The sequence below is a fragment of the Pinus tabuliformis genome, chromosome 3_1, assembly GCF_031772625.1.
Source record: "Pinus tabuliformis cultivar Carrire ecotype Pingquan chromosome 3_1, CPIR1, whole genome shotgun sequence".
In the NCBI taxonomy this organism is placed as follows: Eukaryota; Viridiplantae; Streptophyta; class Pinopsida; order Pinales; family Pinaceae; genus Pinus; species Pinus tabuliformis.
In genome coordinates, this window is record NC_142301.1 from 369270495 (window position 1) to 369288273 (window position 17779).

General features: G+C 38.8%; 1 protein-coding gene and 1 pseudogene across 3 annotated transcripts in view; one reads left to right on the forward strand and one right to left on the reverse strand.

Moving 5' to 3' along the window:
- Window positions 1-2825: 2825 nt before the first annotated feature.
- LOC149187244 (uncharacterized) overlaps window positions 2826-17779 on the reverse strand; it is a 212433-nt gene continuing 197479 nt past the window's right edge. Inside the window, exon 3 of one of the 3 annotated variants that reach the window (XM_089411320.1) lies at window positions 2826-3372. In XM_089411320.1, the coding sequence (XP_089267446.1) occupies window positions 3328-3372 (45 nt within the window). In that variant the 3' untranslated portion in view covers window positions 2826-3327. Of the gene's footprint in view, window positions 3376-17779 lie in introns of all 3 variants that reach the window. The other 2 variants (XM_089411319.1, XM_089411318.1) reach the window with 2 other exon arrangements.
- On the forward strand, window positions 4719-5625 carry LOC149187245 (heat stress transcription factor A-1 pseudogene; annotated as a pseudogene).

Consider the following 17779-nt stretch of genomic DNA (forward strand, 5'->3'; position numbering starts at 1 on the left):
ATTTATTTTTAATGATTCCAAGGATGCCAAGTTTGGTTGTGCCCTTCAAGAACTTCCCTAGAAGTTCCAAGGGTGCCACACCTAATAGTTTATTTGTGATGCCAAGGGTGCCAGTTTGGTTGTGCCCTTCAAGAACTTCCCTAGAAGTTCCAAGGGTGCCACACCTACTAGTTTATTTGTGATGCCAAGGGTGTCAGTTTGGTTGTGCCCTTCAAGAACTTCCCTAGAAGTTCCAAGGGTGCCACACCTACTAGTTTATTTGTGATGCCAAGGGTGCCAAGTTGGTCGTGCCCTTCAAGAAATTCCCCTGAAGTTCCAAGGGTGCCACCCCACTTGCCCTTCAAGCATCCAGTGACTACGAGGGGAAAGTATAGGTGCAACATCGTAGACCGCTATCATCTCTTATGTTGCCTGCTATAGTGAGACTAAGGGTGTCGGGGATCACGGAATCCGCCTTGATGCGCGCCCCCCGGTAAAATCCTCATGAGCGCCCCAACTTGGGGACTTGCCCTCATGGCATCATGATCTTCAAGGCGAAGGTGTTTCAACCCTTCCAGCCCAAGTCACGGCGGGAGTGCTAGTGGGTGAGATCAGGGACACTGTCCCACCCCTCCCATGTAGTTCCATCCACTTGTACAACCCCATTACCCATATGTGAGTCATTCGGCCAAGCAACTCATCTGTGCCTGCAACCATTATCATATCATCAGAATATAGATAAACATATATAGCAGGTTTCAAAATCAATTAGAACTTCCAAGATAAAATAATATAAATTTTCATCAAACTAGGTGTCGTCAACTCGTCATGTGCGAGTGCCTCTGGTGGTTTCCTGCCATACTCAATAATAATCAGTAACTAGGTTTTTCAGTGTTAGTCATTGTCATAATAGCATTTTTACCATCACCTAGTCATTCACATCATTGTTCATTGTGAACCAGAACTAATGTAAGTAGCTAACATAGGGGATACCTCCATCATGGCTAGCATCATCATAACCTTAATGGAACCATACATATAGATCAAAGTTATCATCATTATAACATCAATAGAAACATGTCTATCCTTTTCTACTATCACCATCATGATATCAATAGAGAGTACACATAAACATTAATTATATCGTAATCATAATATTAATAGAGAACATACATAACCATCACATTCACTGATACTAGAGTCACGTTTCTGGATCCTCAGCCTGAGTTCCTCATAGACTAAAGTATGTAAGATAATGTCATAATAGAGTCAGGAAACTAGAGTGGGCACTACATACGCCCCCTCTTAACAATGGACTTCGTCCCGAAGTCCTTAGAACGTAAAGGAGAAACGACAACACATAATCTTAGGAACCCTTCCTGAAACTCTTGCCAACCTTCTGGTGGGCAGGTTATAATTTTCCCAAGGTATCTATACCACGAATTCCGTTATAACTAAAGGACTATATCAGTGATCATTTCAACCCATAATTATTTATGTATTAAGAAACAACAAAACAAGAAGCAGGACAATCACAATCAATATTCATCTCATGGTACAAATTAATATATGATGCATTCAACCAAGTGAAGTCATTCACACACAGTACTCCTGTAGCCTCTAATTAGTTGTTCATTTCAAACTACGTCTACAAGACCATATAAGTGACAATATCGGGGACAATACACAAAGTGATTTGTATGATCATCATTGCATATGTTAGAGTTCACTGTCATAGATGTTGCAATAATATTGTCATAGAAGAAAAGATCGCATAAATTATCCATACGCTTGATATTTTTCAAAAAGTTTTAAATTCTAAGTTATCCCTTCTGATAATTCTGCAATATTTTTCCCCAATATCTCAATAAGTGTCATTTTGGACCCTTGTCAGTATATTCCCTAAAATGATAATTGTAGCATTGTATTTAGGCCATAGGCGGAAAATGTCGAAAGAGGTGGACAAGTAAGAATAAGAAATTCAAATGGTGAACTTAAGCTCACAAGCTAGTAAAAGATGAAGGACTTTGATGTCAAAAGTGCTAAAATTTTAAAATATTCTTATTAGCAATTGTAAATAAATATATAATTAGATACATTACAAAGCAAGTGATTGTGCGTCAAGATGTAGTGCTCTATGAATAGTTCCTAGGAGTTCATCCAACCAAGAAACTCTTTGAAACATCACCACATTACTTACTTATAGATAATATCCTAGTAAGTAATGATGTTAGTGTCTCAACTAGTTAGAGATGATGCGGCACGTGACCTAGCAATGGAAGAATCTAAACATGCAGTCAATAATATATTGAGCATTGAATTGGGCATAAAGAAGAATACTCTAAGTAAGGAAGTCAAACTTGGCTACAGGGAGTCGACAGTAAGTACTCACAAGTTTTCAATGCCCAATTAAGCAAGCGTGAGCCGAAAACTCAGTAAGCACCACTATCAAGTAAAAAAAAAACTAAAAAGGGTCATCTAAATTGGGGCAAGATTTTTTTCTGAGGTTTTGTCCAGTCCAAGTTGTACTTTCCTCTCCAGGTTCCCCAAGTCATTCACCGAGCCAAGTCTTGCTACTACAACCATAGGTGTATTCTTTATGATCAATTACAATGAACTATGCAAATGGAAACAAAAAAAATGTAATACAAGGCTTGCACCAATCATTTAAAAAAATCAGAATTCATCCATAATTGAATCCTCAAAGATAAAAGAGATATCTAGACCAATGTGCATCTCAATAGAAGTTTAAATTTTGAAACAGCATGCCAGAAGAAGAGAGCAAACTAGAATAAAGCTGCATTCCTTACCCAATATATATAAGATATGTCTAATCAGAAATTGAATATATTAGGAATGTAACCTACGTAACAGAACTTCAGATAGAATGGGTGGTCAGAGAATTCAGTCAGATCAGTAAGTTTACCTGGCATAAATGCAGGGCTGTGTCATCAGGAGCTTCTATTGTTAAACGAAGATTCCTTGAACAACCAAATCTGCAGTATTTCCTTTTGTTCATGGTGTATATATTCCACATTTGGAACCCAGAAAGTCCAAGAGGAGCCGTAGGAATTTACAGCTTTGGCTGCAGAGAGAATGTGTATAACATATGGACATTTGAGAATTAGTAATTAACCGGAATTTGTAGGAAAGAGCGAGTGAGAAACAGAAGGTGCTTTTCTTTTTTGTGGAAATACTTCCAACTGTAGATCTCAGAAGAAGACCATCTGCATATACAATGATCTATCAGAGTATGAATGTCCTCTATGCAAAGTTGGCAACTTCGGATGGGAAATCTCGAGCCACATCAAATTTTATGACCTGCATCTTGTTTGCCTGCGGATGTTTTCAACTCATCCATGTGAAGTCAGAAAATAATTTGCTCGTGCATATCTTCTGAAAAGTAATGCACTGTATATAGTCACTCCATTGTCCCTCATGTACTGTCATAACTGAATATACAATTTCCTACCAAAAATACTTGAGATCGAGGTTTCTTGTAAAGAATTCATCTAAGAGCCAAATCAGAAGTAAATAAAATCACATGATACCTTGAATCAAGAACAACTAATTTCCCAACAATAAATAATGAATGCTGAGATAAAGTATGCTGGTCACTTGAGGGCCTGTCGCTAACAAGAAAGCTAGTAGAGTTGCATTCATGTCAGACTGAATATCTCAGTAGACAAGGAATGCAGCAGTAGATGAAAATTGCCATGGGTGAAATTTAGTGGTAGATGTGAGAACCAATCAATCTGTAGCCAAGACTGGCTGATAAAAGTGCTGCTCTTGCAAAAATAGGACTTGTTTTGCCAAACTAAGTGCTGTAATTTTCATCAGATAATTTATTTTACCATGTTGAATGATCTGCCATGCCAATAAATAATTACTAGTTTTGTAAGAGGCACGTTACATGTAAATGGTTAATGTTCTTTGAACTAAATCAATTGCTTGAATATTCCCCATCTCTTTCCAGGTAGTGTGTGTGAGTGAGAGTGAATGTTATAGTAGTGAACATCATAGTCCCCACCAGAAATTCTTTGGAGCTCCTTTGCTGTGGCAACCAAAAGGAAAGAACCTATGTTGGTTACACTGGAAGGCTGCACTTGTGCCACAATTATCACCGTTCTCTCAATGGCAACAGATTCAATGCGCCTCTAGAGTGGTGCTTCTATAGCCCATCAATCCCCCCATCATCTCTAATATAGCCAGAGAACATTAGCACCTTACGTTGTCAAGATGACGAAATGTGAATTACCAAATCTAAGAACCTAAAGGAATGTAGACCAAATGTGGCAAGCACCTTTCTAGAGTAACCTCCTAAAGTTCTTGAGAGCCTTCTTATAAAGCTTGATTTCCAAATTTTGCAAAATACACCCCTGGAAATAGAGAAAAAGAAATCAAAACCCATTTCCTAATAATTCATGATTTCCCCATCCATTTTCATTTTATCAACCAACATGTAGCCACACATTAAAAACATCAAAAACCCTTATAATATCTCTGATAATGACAAGTTTAACTACAAGTAAATTGTTAGCTTTACAGTGTGGAAGCTGCTGAAAGTAAGAAGATAAGGGTGCTGACACCAGTTTTGCCGGTAAAACTCACCACAAACAGAAACACTAGGACCTTACTTCAATATTTACAGTCCCCTCAAGGAAGTACAAAATTTGCAGGACTTAGTTAAGAATCATGATATACAATTTGAAAGCTAAAAATGAATCCTACTTTTACTGCTCACCAAGACGTATGACATGGTGGACGACAGCTCCACGGACTCGATAGTTTCATGGAGCTCGGGAATAACAGTTTCATTGTGTGGAATTCCCCAGAATTCGCACGAGACTTGTTACCTAAGTACTTTAAGCACAACAATTTCTCCAGCTTTGTCAGGCAGCTCAATACATATGGCTTCAGGAAAGTTGATCCAGATCAATGGGAATTCGCAAATGAAGATTTTCTTCGGGGACAAAGGAATTTGTTGAAGATATTCGCAGACGCAAGCCTATGCACAGTCATTCTCAGAATCCCCAACAAGGCGTATGTAATGATGCTATAAAGTATGAACTGGACGAGGAAATTCAGAGGCTCAAGAGGGATAAGAGTCTGCTCATGATGGAGCTCGTTAGAATTAGGCAGCAACATCAAGGTACCGAGATGCATATGCAGACCTTGGAGGAGCGTTTGCAAACCATGGAACACCGCCAACAGCAAATGATGGCATTTCTGGCCAAAGCTGTACAGAAGCCTGGATTTGTGGCACAGCTTGTGCAACAGAGTGAAAACAGTAAGCTTCTTGAAGCAGCTAATAAGAAGAGAAGATTACCCAAACAAGAGAACTGTTCAGAGGCTGGGGACCGGGAAACTGAGTTGACAGACAGTCAGATTGTGAAGTATCAACCTGCTTCAGGTGATGAATGTAGTGCAGTTCCGTTGAAGGTTTTAAACACGGACCCATTTTATAGAATGGAATCATCTTTAAATACTTTGGAAACCTTTTTCCAGGATGTGGGTCAGGCATGCGGTGAAGTGATGGATAGTGGAAACTCATCTCAAGCAGGTTTTACAGAGATGCACGGAACATGCTTTTCAAGTATATGTATTTTACCATTGTTGGATCCACATTAGTGCTCACCTGCCAACACACAAAACGTTCATTCACAATTATAGGGTAGTTTCTGTACTTCTTATGACAGAATCTCTTCCAGTTTGGACCTATTTCCATTATTTTCCACATATTCTCTTTAAAGTTGTAAACATATGTAGATGACGATGAAGAAAACAGTACGAGCTTGCAAACGCTATGTTTCCAATCGAAGGCTATTCCTCGCAACCAGGTGTGGGATTTAGAATAGCGCATATTCAATGAACAACGTTTCCCCGGAAAAAGAGGGTTCACCACCCACCACAGATCAGAACTTGCATCAAACACAAGAACCCATCACCAGAAGTCAACAGATGGGCATCTCTGATCTTTGGCACATTAGAGAATCTATGTTGCAAACTGGGTCCAGTCGCGGACCTCGACATGGCATCCTCGTGTTGTATACATAAAACAATATCGTGACTGAAAACGAGGCCACTGCCCCCGCATTTCACCCAGCTCAAGGAACGAATAAGGTAGTTAGGGTGAGCGGCGCGGTCATACTCAATAGAAACGGAGGGATTTGAGAATAAGGAATAAAATTACTTGCATGTCAATTGCATTTCTTTTGAAATATTATTGTCCTAAAAACGTTTACTCAGCATGCAAAAGCTTGACAGTAGCTGCAATTTATATTCTTTCATTCTGGCTCTGAGAGCTCATGACACAGACTATCATTCGGTTGTCATTAGAAATATCCAAATACAGAAGCATGGGTATTCATTTTATAAATGTATATCACTCAAATAAGTGGCACAATGAGTGGGACATTGGCAAAATTGATGGCATCACCTATTGATAATCTACAGTCAGTAAAATTTCAGCTCATGTATGCAACAATGATAATATAATGTTTTGATTGTCTGCCCACAAAGTCATGTTCTGTAGAAGGCTGACTTCACAACTACAGTTGACCAACACGATGGGATTTCTTCATCACACATGAGTGTCCCGGGTCATTATTCTAGAGCTATCCTGCACCATGACATGCATTCTTTGTAGTAGCATCCACATAGGATCTCCTCCCAAAAGGAGAACATGTCAAGTTCTAGGCCCTAGTACCTACATAGTCAGTTTTTGTGGAGTACACTAGAGAAAGATGCACCCACTTTGACACAATATTACTTTAATTGAATCATATACTTTCCTACCTTGTTTGATGATCAATGTTGGCTCAGAATTTATTTACCTCACTGGATGTACCATATTGTTGATCCGTCTAACAGTCGCATTGACCACTTTTGTTCATGTGAGGAGATTAATAACATTTCAACTTTTAATCACCCACAGAAACTTAAGAATTTTGCTTGAGAACCCATGTGACATAACAACAGGTCATATTGACAAGCAACTAGCGTTGAAAAGCCCACAAAACAAACAGGTATCATAGGCAAACAACTAAAATTGAACATTTTATCCAGTATTTGTCAGATGCACTTCCTGGATATTAACTTTCCAATTAACCACTCAGACATTAATCCAAAGTTTAAAAATTTTATAAAAATTGAAACATATTGTTCACATACAATTGACATCCATGAAAGGAAAATCTTGAGAATGAATTTCTACTAATTGGAAGCACAGGCTCTGTGCAGCAATCTTAAATGATTTTGTTTACAGATGTTAGCATAAGCCTCAATCCAGCTCTCTTTAACAAAGCAAGAAAAACATCAGCATACAAACACGTACTTACAGCATTTGTAAAAGCTGATAGAACCTCTACTCACCTCCAATGCACAGCAAGCTATTGAGAGAGCCAAGGACCTCACAGAAGGATGGAAAAGCGTATCCAAGTCCTGTATGCAGATACTGGGATACGAACGTTGGCCAGTTGATTTCTATATATCTAATTGGAAACCCACCAAGGGGGAGACTCTCGCTGTCATGGTCTCAGTTCCGCCTCCCAGAAATTTCATCGACAGATTGAACTTGGCTTTCAGGGAAACCTTTTGTAAGGGACGATTAGTTGAGATTACTTGTGGAGAGGAAACCTTCCCTGCTTATCCAACTTCAGGGTTCTCAAATATACGGAGAACCTTAATTCCATTCACTCCTCTTGACATAAGTGGGCACCGATCATTTCCCATAAGGGAAGCTCATGATTCAATGAAAAATGATCACCTTAAGCAAGATTTTAGAGGGAGCTTTAAAATCCTTGATGACTTCTCTTGCCTAATTATTTCTGATAAAGGAAAGTCATGTCAGCTAAATATGATAACCAATGATGGCTTAAAGGTTGTATATGATGACCCTATTCTTTATTAATGTAAGAAAAAGTGGAAGTTAAGATGAATTACCTAGCCGTAATGCACGTAAAGGTATGATGAAATGTAGAAGTTGTTGATCCCTGGTGCTTAAGGGGAACCTAAAATTTATGTGCAATCATCATTTCCCAGGACCAGCAACGACTCAGCGACCTTAGGTAACGATCTTCGGAAGTGCCTCTTGGATTGTTGCCTCGGGCTGTGAGGCAATTGAACTTGACACATATGTGAAAGCTGCTTTGGCAGAAATGCCTTCTAAAGAAGTCACTCTTCCACAAGGTGAAATGTGGGCCGTTCACAAATTTGGTGGAACATGCGTGGGCACTGCTGAAAGATTATGGAACGTGGCTGGAATCATTGTGGAAGATCAATCAGAGAGGAAGGTGGTTGTTGTATCTGCAATGTCAAAAGTGACAGACATGTTGTATGATCTCGTGCTCAAGGCTCAGTCCCGAGACACTTCTTGTACAGCCGCTCTTGATCAAGTGCATGAAAAGCACAAAGAAACGGCCTATAATCTATTAGAAGGAGATGATCTTGATAAATTTCTCTCTCAGCTTCAAAATGATGTGAATAACCTCAAAGCAATGCTTCATGCCATTTATATAGCTGGACATGCTACAGAATCCTTTTCAGACTTTGTTGTTGGGCATGGAGAGTTGTGGTCTGCACAGATATTGGCTGCTACTGTCAGAAAGCGTGGACTGTCTTGTGTGTGGATGGACACTAGAGAGGTCCTTGTTGTTAATCCAACTAGCTCCAACCAGGCAGACCCTGACTATGCAACATCAGAGGAAAATCTCAATAAGTGGGACTCACATACTCCGGCTAAGACAATAATTGCTACAGGTTTTATTGCTAGCACTCAAAAGAAGCTTCCAACAACCCTCAAAAGAGATGGAAGTGACTTTTCTGCGGCAATCATGGGAGCCCTATTCAGAAGGTTAGCATGCATGGGCCAGAAGGTTAGCAAGAGTTTCAGGAAGGATTCCTAGGATATGTGTCGTCGTTTTCCTTTATGTTTCGAGGACTTCGGGACGAAGTCCATTGTTAAGAGGGGGTGTATGTAGTGCCCACTCTAGTTTTCTTGACCTTAATACGACATTATCTTAGACACTTTATTCTTCGAGGACCTCAGATTGAGGATCTGGACCCATGACACTATTATTAGCGATTGAGATATTCATGGTTGTGATGTTTATGAATGCTTTCCATTGATATTATGATAGCATGAATGGTTATGTAGCTTATCTATCAGTATTCTGATGATTGCAATATTAATAGTTAAGTTGGTCTCTATTTGAATTTATGATGAGGGTAGTAAAGAATATGTATGCGCTCTACTAAAAGCATAATGAGGATAAATTTGATGGATAGGTATATTTCTACGATGTTACGATGTTGATAGCTTAATGAATAGGTATGTTTCCATTGATGATTATTGATGATAGCCATGAGGGATGTGTCCCCTATGTTACCTACTTCCTTTAGTTCAGACTTACAATGGACAATGATGTGAATGACCAGGAATTGTTAATGATGCTATTATGATAATTGACTAACATTGAGAAACCTTGTTACTGATGATTATTGAGTATGGCAGGAAACCATCAAAGGCACTCGCATATGACATGTCGATGACACCTGGTTTGATGAAAATCCATATTATCTTATCTTTTAAAGTCTAAGTCGATCTTGAAATCTGCCATATATGTTTAACTATATTCTGATGATATGTTAATGGTTGTAGACACAGATTAGTTGCTTGACCGAATGACCCACATATGGGTGATGGGGTTGTACAGGTGGATGGAAGTACATGGGAGGGGTGGGACAGAGTCCCTGATCTCACCCACTAGCACTCCCACCGTGACTTGGGCTGGAAGGGTTGAAACACCTTCGCCTTGAAGATCACGATGCCATGAGGGCAGGTCCCAAGGTTGGGTCGCTCATGAGGACTTTACCGGGGGGCGCGCATCAAGGCGGATTCCTTGATCCCCGACACCATTAGTCTCACTATAGCAGGCAACATAGGAGATGATAGTGGTCCATGACGTTGCACTATACTTTCCCCTCGTAGTCACTGGATGCTTGAAGGGCAAGTGGTGTGGCACCCTTGGAACTTCAGGGGAATTTCTTGAAGGGCACGACCAACTTGGCACCTTGGCATCACAAATAAACTAGTAGGTGTGGCACCCTTGGAACCTCTAGGGAAGTTCTTGAAGGGCACAACCAAACTGGCACCCTTGGCATCACAAATAAACTATTAGGTGTGGCACCCTTGGAACTTCTAGGGAAGTTCTTGAAGGGCACAACCAAACTTGGCATCCTTGGAATCATTAAAAATAAATAATAATAAATAAATATAAGCAAGGAATGAAAACTAGGTAAATTTACGTCAAGGGTAAATGATGATTAGAAACCAATGTAATTAAATCAAAAATAAAACTTGGAATAAGGAGGATCATAGGAAGAATTAAAATAGAGTACCTTAAAAACTCTACCCTTCCCATTTTGGAAATACTAGGAAGATTATGTGGTTTAATTAGGAAAAAGGGGAAAGACAAACATAATGGTAAGAATAAAGATTAATCCTAAACTAATTTAAACCTAATTAAGAAAAGAGGAGGGTGAATGAAAATGAGAATAATAAATTAAATTTAGAGAAATGTAGAGAAGCTCCATGTGTCAACAACCAACATAAGAATATCCATCTAGGAGATAACCTGAGTTAAATTAGGGAGTAGATTGGGGATAAAATCTTGACTCATTAATTGACTTCAAGTAATGAACACAAATTAAGGAATAAAAGGGGGGAATAAAGAGACAACTAGGAGAAGAAATAGGAATCTTGTTGAGGTGAGGAAAATATAGTTTTAAATAAAAATTTAAGTAAATAATTTTGGGAGACCCTTGATGTGAGAATGACACATGGGTGGGTGAATAATCAAGCTATTGAATTATAAAAAAAAATTAATTATGCATGACATGACAAGTGTCACCTATGAGGACTCCTATAAAAGAAGGGGCAAGCCATGGGAGAAGGGACTTTTTGGGGGAACCCTATTGTTGGATGGATGAGATGATGTCAGAGCAGTGATTACGAAGCTATAGTGAGTTTGGTGAGGTAGAGGATTTTAGAGAGGGGACTCTGGAGCCAAGGTGTGCTCTCCTCTACCAGCTAGTGCTTTCCTCCATTGTACAACCCCATTGCAGCTCGGGGGTCCGCGGGGAAGAAGAGTACCCAAGGAGTAGGCTGGGAGGTTAACCGGTGGGTCTTCGCATTCGGATCAAGTGCGTCATCATTCACTCGCGGAGGTGACCAGCTACAAGGGAATACCAGCAACAGCAGAGCAAGTGGAGTCTCGCCTTCTGGTGAACGGTACATATGTATTTCATTACTATTGATCTTAGTTAAAAGTATGAAAATGTTATGATATGTTTCCTGAAATGAGTGGCAGGAATGTGTGTGCTAAATAAATTTGAATTTCAATGCGTTTCTTTTCTGGTTGTATTTGCTGTTATAAAAAAATAAAAATAAAAAATAAAAATAATGTATATAGTGGTGTGGCAGATTCCAAGATCGACTTAGACTTTCAAAGATAAAGTAATATAAATTTTCATCAAACCAGGTGTCATCGACATGTCATATGCGAGTGCCTCTGATGGTTTCCTGCCATACTCAATAATCATCAGTAACAAGGTTTCTCAATGTTAGTCAATTATCATAATAGCATCATTAACAATTCCTGGTCATTCACATCATTGTCCATTGTAAGTCTGAACTAAAGGAAGTAGGTAACATAGGGGACACATCCCTCATGGCTATCATCAATAATCATCAATGGAAACATACATATTCATTAAGCTATCAACATCGTAACATCGTAGAAATATACCTATCCATAAAATTTATCCTCATTATGCTTTTAGTAGAGCGCATACATATTCTTTACTACCCTCATCATAATTTCAAATAGAGACCAACTTAACTATTTAATATTGCAATCATCAGAATACTGATAAATAAGATAAATAACCATTCATGCTACCATAATATCAATGGAAGCATTCATAAACATCACAACCATGAATATCTCAATCGCTAATAATAGTGTCATGGGTCCAGATCCTCAATCTGAGGTCCTCGCAGAATAAAGTGTCTAAGATAATGTCGTATTAGGGTTATCTCTTTGGTTATGACCCGATCGCAGCAAGATAGGAGCCATTAGAAGCAAAACAGCAATGCCACTTCCAAATTGGGGTCATAATAGTGAACCTGATCAATATTGAGAAAGTTACTGGCATTTAAAATCACAGCCTCAAAACCCTAGCAGAACCACCCAATGGCATGGAGGGCACTGTGCCAAATTATTTTGAAAACATAGGGAGAAATAAGATAGAATATAACTCCCTATACCACTAGGTAAAATTACATCTTAAAAAAAAAAATTATTCATCCTCAACCTCCTTATCACAAAAACCCTCATACATAAACATCATATCATCACTTTCTCCAGAAATTAAATAAACCCGTAATTATACATACATCATAAACAAATACTATGTACCTTGCCTTTCCGGAGCCATAGCAAAGAGGTATTTGAAGTTCATCTAGTTTCAAAATCTTTTGTCCTACACATGTATCATCTTTATCTTCCTTTATATGTGTATGCAGACTTTCCATCATTCTCTTGTCTAACTGCAAAGATGAGATCTTCAATGGTTAAATCTTAATGCTATATATTTGCAATAGAGATGATGCCACATAAGTCAATGCTACAGTTGATGCTCTAGCGATGATGTTATTATATAGGTCGACTTTATCATTTTGATGCTTCACAGATAATCTCAATCTCCTTAAAATGATTTGTATCAAACTTGATATATTCAAAGATGTGCTTCAGGTAAAACAAGTTGGCTTTTATGATACCGATCTTCATAATTGATATATGACATATGCATTCCTTAACCATCATCATCATAAACACCTTGGTCATTTAAGTCTACAGTTGTACATTATTGTTTCTCTTAAACTGCTGCAGTAGGGGCTACAGTCAAGTCACATGTCCTTGTCGTTAAGATTATCCGAGACTCGCGGTCAAAGTTACACGATTTGCATTTTCACTGTCTATATAATTTTAGATGCTTTACAGCGAGGTGATAACCACATTCAATCATGTATGATGTCAAAAGCAATGTCTCGGCTCTTTAGGATGTATAGTCATTCCATATAAAGCAATGAGCCATACTAATGTGAGTCATGTCATATTATAGGCGGCCACAAGAGCGAGTTTTTCCAGAAGTCATAGGAGCCACTTTTTGTTATAGCAAGCCATCGTTTGATTCATATCAAATAAAAGTTGATACGTGAGCCATTGCAAACAGCGGTAGGAATGTTAACCGAGGGAGAACACTCGTGTACAAGATAAACCATAAACAGTCGAGATAGCAGAGCGCCATCAATACAACGTCCAGAAATGGCTAAAAGTCTGAAGCTGACACGGGGAATTAACACGTTGTAAGAAACCGGTAATCGATGCAAGTGGAGCACATGGGAATCTGTCCGGCCAACATGTGTGGAGATATGGAGGTGTTTTCAATGGAGATGGATCCACCTATTGCCCACGGATTAGAGCAGAAAGTCGGAGAAAGGGTACACCAGAAAATAAAAAAAAATAAAAATAAAAAGGAGAAAAATGCGGTACCGGAAAGAGATGAATTCGGCCAAGAACTAGAGCTAAAGGCGGATGTGAGGTTAGCAGAGATCTAGCTACAGCAGCAGAGATGAAACATAAACTTGGCCAACGAGCTCTAATAAGAGCAAGGAAGCTAAGTAGCAATCTCGGTCTATCTATAGCAAGGGTCCTAAACCAAGAGTTTGAAGAGGATTCAGAGACCGAAGGCATATGGTCTTCGCAAAACATATGTAAGGAGAGTGAGAGATTGCAGAGTAAAATTATAGAATGTAAGACCATAAATTAAAATCAGATATTCAGAACAAGGTATAACAAAGGCAGAGAAAGGAAGAAAAGTATTTAATGTGGTCAATTTACAACCAGCCGAGAACAAAGGTAATATTTTGGGGAAAATAACATACCTGCTGTAGCATCCGAAACCAGTTTGTGCCTATTATCCCCTTTCAGCAATTCCACAGGGACCCACATGCGAGAACCGTTGTTCAGGCAGAATAAATTGAATTGGCACCTTGGAAAGATAAACCATGTAATACTATAATCACCATCTAACGAGGTGACAAAAAACGGGAGTCAGTCCTCGCAGAGGACACTGATAAGCCCAGTGGCCAAGCCTCTCAAGAACCAAATACCCATGCGTTCTGTGCCATAAATCCCCACCGGAAGCTCATATTGAACCTTCAAAATTTCTTCTGCATTTAGCCCTCTTTTTCTTAAAAACAGATCCCAATTAATTGATTTGTCCGCCCATGGCCAAACACACATCAAGATCTTGCCTTCGCGTACGACCAGAAGTTTCAATTACGATACCTTCTCTGTCGTCCTACCATCGCCTGTCAACAAAGTTGTATTGTTTATTTCCCATCAAACTCACCAACTCTATCAAATCCGTTTAATTCTCATAAAAATCCAATGTACCATCTTAGATTTTTTGTAGGGTCATTTTGTTTTCAAGTTTGTCACCTACAGTCTACTTTCCAAAAGCTTTTCACTTCCTCTTTCTCTTCAAATTCGATGTCGAGAAATAAACTGTCTCCTTTTTTTACGGATTCGGCCACTTCTTTACTGTTACGTGTTACATAATGTTCCTCATACTTTCCAAGAGTAGATCTTAAATCCAGCAAATTCTGTTCAATAAATTATCTGTAATTGGGTTGATTCGCCTCAACGCCACCCAATAAATGAAGCAAAATCTAATGAAAATTCAGATCGAACGCCCCCCAATAATTGAAGCTAAATATAATGAAATTTCAGGTCATCTTAAATATTAGTGCGGAACTGGGCTTTTTTTTCACTTTAATTCCTCATTGTGCAAATCACGGAGAGACGTGATTGATGATTTCTCTTTCCCATGAAAATTTATATTGTAACTGAAGTAGTATTGTGTGAAGAACCTGAATAGTTTGGGTAAACAATTTGCTTTTCCAATTGTATTTAGAAATCCATATTGTTACTGAAATAGTCATATCTGGTGTTGTGACTCATAAAATAGTTATATCTGATGTCGAGCAGGGTTTCCACCCACAGGTTATTAGCATTAGAAGAGCATAATGGAAATAATAAGTGAGCATAGAACGAATACTGAAGATCTGGAGAAGCCAGCAGCGTTTGGCGAAGTGACTATGAATGATCGGCTTGTTGATGAGAGCAAGACTGGTGGATTGAGGAACGCAGTGAAGGATTTTCTGTTCCCTGACGAATTTGTGAGCAGAGATTATTTAAAATCCCCCGCCAGACGAAATTGCAAGGGATAAACGAAGGAGGAGGTCGGAGTTTGTCACATTAGTTAGAGATTTTCATCATATTATTTAACAAAACTAGCCATACATGCATGGGCCCATAGGCCTCAAGGGTTCAACATAGCTCTGATACCAAGTGTGAGGACCATATCCAGACTATATACATTTTTTTTTTTTTAACAGCAAATACAACCAGAAAAGAAACGCATTGAAATTCAAATTTATTTAGCACACACATTCCTGCCACTCATTTCAGGAAACATATCATAACATTTTCATACTTTTAACTAAGATCAATAGTAATGAAATACATATGTACCGTTCACCAGAAGGCGAGACTCCACTTGCTCTGTTGTTGCTGGTATTCCTTGTAGCTGGTCACCTCCGCGAGTGAATGATGACGCACTTGATCTGAATGCGAAGACCCACCGGTTAACCTCCCAGCCTACTCCTTGGGTACTCTTCTTCCCCGCGGACCCCCGAGCTGCAATGGGGTTGTACAATGGAGGAAAGCACTAACTAGTAGAGGAGAACACACCTTGGCTCCAGAGTCCCCTCTCTATAATCCTCTACCTCACCAAACTCACTATAGCTTCGTAATCACTACTCTGACATCATCTCATCCATCCAACAATAGGGTTCCCCCAAAAAGTCCCTTCTCCCATGGCTTGCCCCTTCTTTTATAGGAGTCCTCATAGGTGACACTTGTCATGTCATGCATAATTAATTTTTTTTTTTTTATAATTCAATAGCTTGATTATTCACCCACCCATGTGTCATTCTCACATCAAGGGTCTCCCAAAATTATTTACTTAAATTTTTATTTAAAACTATATTTTCCTCACCTCAACAAGATTCATATTTCTTCTCCTAGTTGTCTCTTTCTGTTCAAATTTGGTACCGGAGGACAGGTGGTTCCCTTAGGCTTTGATCTTTGGCCTAAGGAAAAGTGTCCAAAAGAATTTAATTTTTCTCCTAAAGTGACTTTATAATTTTATAAAGTTAAATCTAATTTAAAAGTGACTTTAAGTAATAAAGTTACTAAGTCTAATTTTAAAGTAACTTTTATAAAGTAAATGAAAAATTAGAAAGGAAAAGTGACTTTGGAAATAAATGACTAAGTGGGTCTTTATTAAAGTGGGGTGAATTAAAAAATAGAAAGTGAGATTTAAATGAGCATTTAATCTCAGCCATTGATCTAAATCTATTTCAGCCATTGGATTTAGAGATCACCCAAAAGTCACTTGGATCACCCAAAAGTCACTTGGAGTTATATTAAAGGAGGAAAAGGAGAAAAAGGTCATTCATTCTTTCATGAGCAGATTGGGAGAAGGAGAACAAGAGAGCAAGAGAGATTTCTGAGCAGGGAGGAGAAGGAGACAGCAGCTTGGAACACATTCCAAGGCAGCAGTTGAGCAGATTTGTACAGCTGATTCAGCACGTAGTGAAAGGCAGATTTTTGCACAAAAATCGAGGAGCAGTTTGCTGATTTTTCTGCACACAAAACGGAGGCCGTACAGCATTTATTGCTGCTGTCCTGTTTGCTGTAATTTCCAGATTGCTGTGAGGCACGGGAAAGGAGATAAGTTGTAAATTTGCTTGCTGATTTTTTGCTGAATAATTCTCACTGTAAAAAGGCAATTTTCAGAAATAAAGAAGAGCTCTCAAACTGGTTTTCCCCAAGAGTTGTAGGGGGTTTTTCTAGGGTCAAGTTGACCAAAAATATCAGTGTTTTAATGTGTTTTAATGGCTGTTTTTTATTGCTGATTTTTAATTCTGCAATTTCCAGCATTCTGAAAAAATTTCTAGAATTTGTGTTTTCAGCAATATTTATTTTTTTCAGTTTGTTAAATGTATGGTTATGGGAATGGGCATTTAACTACATGGGAGAAATAAGGAGAAACTGAAAACCGGGGTGGGAAAACAGAAATTTTTACATGGTATCAGAGCTTGAGTGCTGAAGGGCAGTTTGGGACAGCAAAAGGAAAAATTACAGTCGCTGATTTTTCACTCAGAAAATTCCAGCAAGCTGATTTTTTCATAAACAGCAGTTTTATCTTTACTACAGCAGTGTTATTCTTTCAGTTTCAGGACAGCAGGATGTCATTGGGATTGAGGGTGGAGGATAGGTTGGATGGGCATACAAATTACAGTGTTTGGAAGGAGAGAATGCAGAGTATCTTTGAGGAAGCAGAAGTCTGGGATATCATGGTGCATACCGCACAGAACCCTGTTGTTGTGCCCACTGATATTACTCAGTTGGCTGAGTATAAAAAGAAGAACAATAAGGGTAAGAGGCTGATTCTAGACGGAATCAAAGACCATTGCATTCCTCATGTGAGAGTAAAGAGCAATGCCCATGAGATGTGGACAGCATTGTCCAATCTCTACCAGAGTACCAATGAGAACCGGAAGATGGTCCTGAAGGAGAAGCTGAAAAACATTAAGATGGCG